The 11,058-nt window shown below is 38.6% G+C and overlaps 1 protein-coding gene across 1 annotated transcript; it reads left to right on the top strand.

The window, feature by feature from the left end:
- Positions 1 to 217: 217 nt before the first annotated feature.
- Positions 218 to 10,796, top strand: cmc1 (C-x(9)-C motif containing 1). Its single transcript, XM_028580836.1, has 4 exons — positions 218 to 321; positions 885 to 977; positions 9,680 to 9,770; positions 10,002 to 10,796. Exons 1-4 carry the CDS (start codon positions 303 to 305, stop codon positions 10,120 to 10,122), a joined length of 324 nt encoding a protein of 107 aa, XP_028436637.1. The 5' UTR covers positions 218 to 302; the 3' UTR covers positions 10,123 to 10,796.
- The last annotated feature ends 262 nt before the right edge of the window (positions 10,797 to 11,058 follow it).

The following is an 11,058-nucleotide window of genomic DNA, read 5'->3' as shown; positions in this document are numbered from 1 at the left end:
GGCAAATCATCAGGAACACCAACAGAAATAACCATAGATCTAAATCACCACCTCTCTGATATTAAATATAAGTTGAATAAGTTTGCAAAGACAGCAGAGCTGCCGGATTGTAAACCATGGACGTATTAGCTGAAATCTACCGGTAAATCCATACTGTAGTATCAGTCAATGGGTAAATCCCATAAGACCGTGTGTGACTCTGGGATTTGTAGTTTCTTACGCTGCCTAAATGCGTCAGCGGAAGTATTTTGAGTGTACGTGAGCTACTGTAGGTCACATTTGTTTTGAAACACATTACCACAATGGAGGCAGCTAACACAGGTATTAAACATTTCTGCTCTCTTAAATGCATGGCGTACCTATTATGACATAACGTTACCTAAGTATCCAAGTTATGTCGCTCTTTATACAGCTTTATTTAGCTCCGAGCATTCAGGAAAGACTAACATTATTCAATGTTATGTGGACTCGTGTGGCTAACGTTAGCTAGCATAAGTAAACTAAAATGGCAAATGATAATTATTCTTCTTGTCTATCCACTAGCTAGGTAATATGTACACTGTCTGAAATTGACTTTATAGCATTGAACGCTGTTCGGTCGTCTGCATGAATGTAATGAACAGTGATGATGTTGCCCTGGAATGCATAGATACAATATGGCAGAATGTGTCTCTCATGTGTGAGTACACTGAAGCAAAAGTCTCTAATAATTAACATAAGCCATAACATAAGATAACATAAGAGGCATGCACGGGGGATGATGATGATGATGATGATGATGATGATGATGATGATGACGATGATGATGATGATAACAACGCTGACCTCAATGGTTCTGATGTTTTACCTGTGTATCTGTCTTTCTGTTTGCCCTGCTCTCTCAGGGGAGATCCAACTGAGGCATGTGGAGAAAGATGTCCTTATCCCCAAAATGATGAGGGAGAAAGCCAAGGAGCGCTGTGCTCAGAAAGTTGAAGGTGTGTGTATCGCTGTGCGACTGTTAGAACCCTACCCAAAAGTCCAACCTAATAAATAAAACTCTAGTTTAGAAAAGCAGGACCACAGACATTATTGTGTTGTGTTTGGTTTTGCTGGTGACATTTACACTACACATACAAATTAATTTACTTTACACATTTTGCAATTGGAAAACTAAAATAGTTTTGTCTTTATTCAGGGATGTCACTAGGATTGAAAGACGGGCGGGGGGCTAGCCCCTATGCAAAACTTTCCCTTGCAAAATCTTACTTAACAACGTTACTCGAATGTTAGCTTTTAGATACATCAAAGCTGCATGGGGGAACTTACTTAGGCCAGACTGTGCTCCTGCTGAGGTCTTCTGTAGGCTATGACTTAAATGCTATCCATCTGCTTGTATAAATGTGTGATAAAGTAATACCATACCTAATTCCTCTCTCTATTAGAAAAGTTGCAGGTCAAAATAAGACTATTTAATTACACTTACTACTATTACTGCACGGTAGAGTGGTTAAATCAGTGTCATGTCATGAGTCCTTTGCAGCGACCCGGGTTCGAATCCGACCTGCGGCCCTCTGTGTCATCACCTCTCTTTCTCTCCCCCTTTCCTGTCTACCCACTGTTGATTAAAAGGAACCCCCCAAAAAAAAAAAAGAGCAGTACTATAGAAAGAATAAAATAATCATTGTTGCATACTTTATCATGTAAGCTGTTGATAAGGATCCTATTTAAAGTAGCTACTGTCATAATTTAATAACCTGATGGCGGAGGAATAAAAGTTTAGACGATTACTATATGTATGCATGCTCATGTTTAGTCTACATACTTCTACATCTACATACTTGTTTAATTTATTACTCAAGTTGGTTTAATTTATTAAATCAAGTTGGTAGGTGAAATCGATTCATATTTTGAAAAAATCGAATACATTATAAATAATTTGGACGTTTAACAATCTTTGTTGCACACTGCACAGGACTTTTCAGTTAGAGAAAGGGTTTGCCTGTGCAATTTTGTTTATGTTGATGCACTTTAACTAAATACAATGAATATATATTTTTAAAATATATTTACAGTTCGCAGTTATTTTGTCTTAAATGGAAGGGGGGTAAAAATCAAATCGAATCGTAAATCGAGTTTTTTATAAAAAAATCACAGATTTTTTTAGGGGAAAAAAATCGCCCAGCTCTAACGCCTGTTTATTCACACAAAAGTGTTGAACGATAGAACAGAAATTGGGTATGTAGTGCATAGTATGCTATTTTGGACGCAGCCTGAGTGGATCCTGTATTCTGAATGCAATAAAAAAAGGATTGTACATAGAACAAAATACAGCATACTAGCACATTAGCTGCATTAGTAAAGGTCAAAAAGCACTATCTTTTACCTTGTCTTTCTAACCCTTCTTCAAAGGTCCAGTGTGTAACGTGTTTAGTTGTTCATTATCCAAATCTGTGTTGCCCTTTCACAAATTTGTCCTTTTTTCATGAATATTTACCACCACCATCAATTCCAAGTATTCCTTTTGGCTTGAAATTTTACATTTGCATTTGCATGAACTGGGGTAGATGCTCCATATTCATGCGCCATCTTGAAATACGTTAGCCGGTAAGGGACGTACAGGACATACTGCTCCGCTTTTCGCGTTTTGGCTGTCGCACGATAAACTTGCAGGTGCTGCTAATGCTGCTATCAAGAACCACTTTGAGAACCATTGCTGTAGACCACTAACGTTACTGACCTCAATCAAGCAGCCTCGTGCTACTCTTTCTCTCCTTAAATAAAAAAAAATATTCATGTAAGACAGTGGTTCACGTTTATGTTGTGTTTAAACCCCCTACCGCTAGATGGCTATGCTTAGACACACCGCTAGTGTCCTTGCCTAACGGTGCCTAGCAGTGCCTGACTTTTTGCTAGAAGCTAACAATTTAGCTGAACTTTAGCCTACTTTAGCATATCAAAATTTGCTCACTAAGAACCTGTGAGCCACAATCCTAAACTGGCAGTTTGATTTTCTTTTGTACTGAATTGTTTACCTAAAGTAAACTTCTTTGGATTTTCTGAACATCATGTCGTCTTTTAAATATTAGTTTTTCTAAAATTATACTTAAAAAAAAATCCCAATATATCGCCTTACGCACAGTATCGAAATATATTGAATCGTGACCCATGTATTGTGATACGTATCGTATCGCAAGATTCTTGCCAATGCACAGCCCTAATGCTGATACGGTAGATCTCAGACCTTCTGACAGACACAGAGCCCCGTTTGAGACTTGTCGCTGAATTAGACGTTTAGGGAAGTGGCTGTACGCTGCTATACATCGGAGGTGGATAACCGAAACTATGGCAGAAATACACGGAGCACAAGCGCGTCACATCTGCCGCAGCATGTCGACAGCAGAGCGCATCCGTGATAAACCTGAAGCTGCACAGCTTTTTACAAGGAGAGACTGCAGAGAGACTGCGGTGCACGACGATACAGAACGATAAATGGTGAGGGAAGATTGATTTAACATAGTGAGTGATACAGAGTGCACTGTAACATTTAGGAACATTTTGGGGTAGCTTCAGCCCCCCTAAAATAGGCCTAACGACGTCCCTGTCTTTATTCATCAGAGACGGTTTAGCGAGACCACCCAACTCAGCAATTTCCTGTATCTGTGTCACGTGGGTTTCACTACTGCCACGCCTCTTAAGGAGACTAGCGGCAGGTCCTGAGTGTATTGATTCCAATGAGAGAAGTAAACGTGAACACAGATTATGACCTATTCTTTCGCCCCATATTCACCAAAGTAGCACTGCACAATTTATCAGAATTTTATTGAAATCGCAATATGGACTAGCGCAATATCCAAATTGCAGAACCGTCCCAGTCTACCTATCGAATCCTACGGACTAAAGAAAAAATCTTTGTTTTTAACACATCCTTACAAAAATCCCACTATAATCATTTAGATTTTTGAAATTTAAATTTAATTTTTTCATTGAAAATGAGAATAAGGATACAAAAATTACCATTCCCTCCATTATCGTGAATCATATCACAATATTAGTCAAAATAATCACGATTAGATATTTTCCTTATATCGTGCAGCCCTACACGAAAGTAAATATTGGAGCCCTTTTTTTTACAAGCCACATATCTCCCTAACATTCTGACACTAAAATGGCATTTTTTTCAGACTGACAAATCAGGAAATTAACTTTGTTTGAGATCTGTTTCTGTCTCAGCAACACATTTTCACGAGATCTGGCAACACCGATTTAAAATCAACAAAGATTTGCGAATGCCCCAGATAACTTTGTCCCAGGGTTCCCATCTAATAGGATTTTTGCTTTTATGAAAGCTGTGTAAATATCTAATGATAGCAAAAGAAATATAAATACATCATGCAAATATATCTTTTCATCCATCCACATGAATTTCACTACACTTTCCGTTTGATACCATTGGGGCAGCGTGTAATGCATCTTTAATTTAGAGAATCTTTGTTTCCATCCACAAATAAGTTCACTAGTATAATGCTATTTTAAATGTGATTGATTGATTATTATTTATGCATTGTTTGATTTACAAATCCTGGTTAAATTGGGTCCGCAAGCAATCTTTGGCATAATACCCCACAATGCAATGTGGTAGTGATGACGACATTCATAACAGACAATGGTGGACAGCCACCAAGGAAGAAGCATGAAGTCATGTAGTTTAGCAAATTCCCAGTGCAATACAACAACACCCTCACCTCTTTCCATAAGCCATGTAGCCCACGCAGCTAACGTTTGCAAGTCTTACCTGAATCGCCATTTTGACGATAAGAGAAGAGACCAATAGAGAATTTGACCAGCTAGCATTAAGTAATGCCCTGCGGTAGATTTGCAGAGGTCTGTAGAGCTGCGGTTGGCATTAGTTACCATGGTTATTGGTTAGGTGTCTTCAACCAGCAAGGAGGCTCTCCTGAAGTGACGTAATTACAGCTCAATGCATCTGAAACCATACATACGCCTGTTAGGGCTGGGAAAAAAATCGATTTGATTTAAAAATCGAGTTGGTAGGTCAAATCGATTCATATTTTGAAAAAATCGAATACATTATAAATAATTTGGATGTTTAACAATTTTTTTTTTTCAATTCTTTGTTGCACACTGCACAGGACTTTTCAGTTAGAGAAAGCGTTTGCCTGTGCAATTTTGTTTATGTTGATGCACTTTAACTAAATACAATGAATATATATTTTTAAAATATATTTACAGTTCGCAGTTATTTTGGGGGTATATTTATATGGGGATTATAAGGGGGTAAAAATCAAATCGAATCGTAAATCGAGTTTTTTATAAAAAAATTCACAGATTTTTTTAGGGGAAAAAAATCGGCCAGCTCTAACGCCTGTTTATTCACACAAAAGTATGTTGAACGATAGAACAGAAATTGGGTATCTAGTGCATAGTATGCTATTTTGGACGCAGCGTGAGTGGATCCTGTATTCTGAATGCAATAAAAAAAGGATTGTACATAGAACAAAATACAGCATACTAGCACATTAGCTGCATTAGTAAAGGTCAAAAAGCACTATCTTTTACCTTGTCTTTCCAACCATTCTTCAAAGGTCCAGTGTGTAACGTGTTTAGTTGTTCATTATCCAAATCTGTGTTGCCCTTTCACAAATTTGTCCTTTTTTCATGAATATTTACCACCACCATCAATTCCAGGTATTCCTTTTGGCTTGAAATTTTACATTTGCATTTGCATGAACTGGGGTAGACGCTCCATATTCATGCGCCATCTTGAAATACGTTAGCCGGTAAGGGACGTACAGGACATACTGCTCCGCTTTTCGCGTTTTCGCTGTCGCACGATAAACTTGCAGGTGCTGCTAATGCTGCTAATGGGTGTTGTCGCTTCCCGGCCCCGACTAGTTTGAAGAAAGAAACATGGAGGACCACACGTATTCAAAATCCATACAGCATAGTATCGCAATATTTTCCGTGGCAATACTGTATCGATACACAGTATCGATCTTTTATTATACATGTGTTGGTCAGTTTGTCTGTTTGACACAATCCCATTTTGCAGCAATAAAATTGAAGTGAGATGAACAAACAGAGAAATGTATCTTTTTAGATAAAACAGATGTTGACAAAGTTTTCTTTTGGGGACATAATTTGAAATTGGGAAAAATTTGGTAATAAATTGCAATATATCGCAGAATATTGCAGTATCTTTAAAATCGCAATAATATTGTATCGTGAAGTAAGTATCGTGATGATATCGTATCGTGAGGCCTCTGGTGATTCCCACCCCTAATTGAAAAGAACAAGAGACCGGCGTCATCATAAAAAAATTGAGTGAACATTGGAAATGTCCAAAGATGGAAAGACCTGATGAAGGAAAAGGGGATGGAAAGAGACGCTGAATGGCTACCGTAGCTGTAATACGTACTTTGAACTGCATGGCGCGAGAGAGTTGATTGCGATATATGATCTCAACGCTAGATGGGAGAAATTCCCACACAATGGACCTTTTAACTCAATTTCCTTAAATAGATGCATGCATAATGGTCTGGAAATCAGTTATACAATTTATAATCCAAGTTTATCAAATCCCTCTGTGTATTTACTATATTTAATACACCCCTGCAAACTGAAAGTCTTTGTATTTAAGAAAAGGTCAAAAATAAACCTTCATACTATACTACTTGTTCATTTAAAGTTAGGAATGTGTACTACAAAAGCCTTATTATACTCAGCATGAGTGAGCAGTGGATTTAGTGCACACTGCACATCACGTCATGGAAGTATGACAGGATAATTCATTTAGTCCCTCATTGTGATCATTTTAGATGATTATTTTATCTAATAATATTCAGTTCTCATGACAGTTAAGCATCACAATATGATATTGCGACCCACCAGTTTAGTTTCGTAATCTGCATTTTATTATACAATTAGAAGAAATTGTAGATTTTGGAAGGCTGTAAAACAAAGAAATGCCTAGAAATTTAGACAGTGTTGGAGAACACCACTTGTTTTTCTTTCTTTTTTTTTTTTTAGATAATATGAAAACACAGTTCATTAATGTTCCTTATTTATGGTTTAACTTCTTCCTCAAAATTTGGCTTAAAGTCTGCTTATAATAGCCTGTTCACCAGACTTTATGTCTGAGTATGTGTGACTCCACAACTATATTTAATACATGCAATCTAACAGAAAATCTGACTCCAGGCCATGATGTATGTTGTGTTATTTTAAATACAGCCACAAAAGTCTCACTCTCACACTAAAGATGGGTTATTCATCAAGGCATTTAACGTTATAATTCTTTTTCAAATGGTAACTTCATAGTTTTGGAATTATTTTGACACCTGTAGATCATAATCTGCAACACTACATGTGTTGGTTTGGAGGTTATTTAATATGTTCCTTCTATGGAATTTCTAAATGAGTTTTTCCTGTCCCTTTATAATCTTTTGACTCTTATTTGGCCAAACTGTTTCCCACCACCATGAACACCCACTTCTTGAGTCCTTTTAATTTTCTCTGAATTGAGGAGCAGGCCAATTTGGCATAACACCAGTTGCCACTTCATCTGCATGGAAATGCTGGCTGCAGCTTTGCTCGCATATGCCCTGTCTGCTGCAGCAGCAGCACATCATCCGGATAATGACTAGGTGATGTGGTTTTGTGAAATCTGATGACAGCCTGTATGAACCAGTGTGTACTGCTCACGCAGGGAAACGGTGCACATGCAGCCTAAGGTGATGGGGCAGACCGTGACTGTGTGGGTTGTGGAAACCCCCCTCACATTACTAGCTTCTCGTCCTACTCATTTTCACACCTCCATGTCCGCCCTCTATCATGTCATTCTTTATGTTTGTGCCTGCACTGGGCTCCCGCGTGTGTGTGTATGATTGTGTTTTACAAAGGAAAGTCAAAAAAACAAAAACAAAAAGATCTCTAGTAGTATGTTTTCTTGTATGATCTGTCTCCACACGCCTCCAACAGCCCACAGCTCTATATTGTAGGCTTTGTTGTTGAACCTGACAAGTACTACTGACCTGTACGCAACATCTTTGTAGTTTTATTTGACCCAACGGGATTTTTCCTTTTGCATTGGTGCTTCATGTCAGTACTTTCGCATGTCTTTTAGAATCCACCGTTTAAACAACCCACATACTTAATGAGCAACCACTTCATGACATTGACATTGGCTACTGTTATATTTTTGCTTTGGTTTGCAGAAAGATACTCGGATGGACGTTAAATTCATTCAGGCTGGTGTGGGGTGTCTGGATCCCCACGCTCAAAATATGGAATTAAAAAAAAAAGAAGTCATTTTTCCCCAACTACTACATACTTTTTCACTGTTACTGTTTCATTATTAATTAATTTCATTATTCAGAAATACATAAATCTTGCTCTAGTGAGATTTATGTTCCGTTTCAAGTAATAATGTATTAGAGGTTCACACCTTCTATCTTCCTCTAAAGGTCCAAGTCTCCCTAAACGTTCATGCCCCTAGCTTCTGCTTTTCTACTAACTGCCAAACTACACTTCTGCATCTTTAAAAATGGCAAACAAGACAGCTTAAAGTAAATGCGGCATCACACTTTTCTTTAGAAGGGCCTTTTCTGACATAAAGCCCGGCTCATAGATTTGCCTTTTGGTGCAGCTGCGATCAGAAAGGCAACCCTCTGCAGCTTCTATTAGTACCATGGGACAGGGATGAGGCGTTTGCTGATTAGATTAGTCGCACTGTTCTGCTTCTCCAAATTGGTTTTGCAGTTGGTTTTTTCACATCTGCATCCTGATGAAAGTGTCTGTGTGATAACCATACTGATGCCACTGATAAAGGTAATTACTGTATGATGTCAGCTGTTTGGAAGGGGACATGGGAGGGCAGTCTTTTTTTCTAATTAAAGCCTTGAGAAAGAGCTTGCTAACAAGGTGAAGACTCAGTCTTCGACACGTTATTTACGAGGACCTTGCACGTTTTAATCTGGAATACACTAGTAGCCAGGGCGCAGTGTCACTGACGCAGCCTCGTGGAGCGGCTTGTCATTTGTGTCTCCGTTGTCAATTCAACGCTGGCGGCGGGTGTGTGTGTGAGACGAGCACGGCCGCGACAGTTTCACGGGATTTTGGTCCGCTTGCCCAGCGCTCCCTACCTGCCTGCTCGCCTGAATTACAAGGCGCATCAGTCGCTCCCCGTTTTGAAAAGACCTGTAGTGCTGCCTTTGTTTTGTGTTTTCACAATATACATTTTCATATTTGATTGTCTGTATGTATAATAATGGATTTTTTTCTTCTTTTTTTACAATTTGAATATATTTTCAAATTAAGAATATTCGTTGACAGCCCTAGCAGGTACTGGGCTGACTAAAGTGCCAATGTGGAAACTAGGCGACCACAGCTATGTTGATTCCTTGGTTTCAGTTTGATAGGGCCAGAGAGACCAGGTTCCTTCTTGTGGTGGAGTGCGAAGATGAGGCCCATCTTGGTTTGCTTGTGGCTACTTGTCTTCTTTTCTGGGCGTGTACTCTAGAATCAAATAGTATATGGTAAAATGTAGGATGTTTAATCTATTTTAAGCAAGTTCTATTCATACATTTATGTTTGAAGCTAGTGTACATGTTGAACTTGTTCCTCTTTTCCTGCTAATTTCACCCTTTCTCTAACTCCTTCCTTCTCTACCTCCCTCCAGCCTTCAACCACTGCTGTAAAGAGACTGGTTTCTTTATGGTGTTTAAGTGTCGAGAGGAGAATGCAGCACTGAAGGAATGTCTGACAATACAGTGAGTCTTTTGCAATTTCCTCTGCAACACTCAGCACTCACACCGTAAGCTGTGGTATCGCGCCAACATCTTCTGCATGGGCTTACCCACTCTTGTCAGCCACCCTCGCACTCTCAACTGTTGTCTATCAAGTCTCAGTCACCTCAAAACCATATAATCACCATACAAATGAGTCATACAGAGCTACATTTATTCTGTAAAATAAATACTGTACCTTCTGTCTTCCACCAGCTACAAGGACCCTGCGTTCTTCGAGCTGTGTAAGCAGGAGTACATCCAAGAGAAGCTGGAGTTTGAGAGGACAGGGGTCCCAACAAAGAACAGGAAACAAAAAGTCCCAACTAGCATGTAATGAATGACACGACACCCAAACAACTTCCCTGGTGCAGAGTGTGAGCCAGAACCAGCACCAAGTCCTACAAACCTAGAACACATGGTCATCTGACAGGGCTTATAACTTTTAAAGGCACAAGCCTGTGTATTTAATTTAAATACGTGGAGTGACTAAAACTGGTTTGGTGTGCAAGAGTGGAATATGATTTTAAAAAAGGCTATTTTTTGGTTCTGTATATTTGCAAAATGTTCTCCATCCGATGGCCAACATGATCTTCTTATCAGCATTTGCATTACATTTACCAATGAGCTTATTGATTGATAGAATATGTAGATCTGAACATACAGTCACCTCCTGTACCTAAACCCAGAAGATCTTTTTTAGCGTGCAGAGCTTTAGCTTCAGATGTGTACAGTCCAATTGAGAGATGTTCAATATCTGCTGAACACTTTGTTGTGTCTGTGTGTCTGTGGTAATGAAGAGTCCTGTTTGTTGCCTTTGCTTGGACCAACAGTTCTGGTAAATCATCTGCAGAAGAAAGTAGAAGGCCTCCTTTGTTAACAAAAAAGAATTTCCAAGAGACATTCATACACTATATGTACGAGAGCTCTGACAAAGCAATTAACCATGTGTGGTAATGTGACATATGCAATGAATTGTGACATTGTAAATAAAAATATTCAGTAGCAGTACAGTGTATCAGTGGTAAATGAGGCCAAACATGAAATGTTCATGAATGCGTTTTGTTCCAGATAAACCATCAACATCTTTTATTTGATCAAACATGAATATGTACAGTACTGTGCAAATGTTTTAAGCAGGTATGAAAAAAAAATGCTGTAAACTAAGAATGCTTTCAAAAATGGAAGTGTTAATAGTTTCTATTCATCACTTAACAAAATGCAGTGAATGGACAGAAGAGGAATCTAAATCAAATCAATATTTGGTGTGACC

The sequence above is a fragment of the Perca flavescens genome, chromosome 6 (assembly GCF_004354835.1).
Source record: "Perca flavescens isolate YP-PL-M2 chromosome 6, PFLA_1.0, whole genome shotgun sequence".
NCBI classification, from domain to species: domain Eukaryota; kingdom Metazoa; phylum Chordata; class Actinopteri; order Perciformes; family Percidae; genus Perca; species Perca flavescens.
Note: the sequence above shows the minus strand (reverse complement) of the source record. Positions and strands in the feature narration are given on the sequence as shown.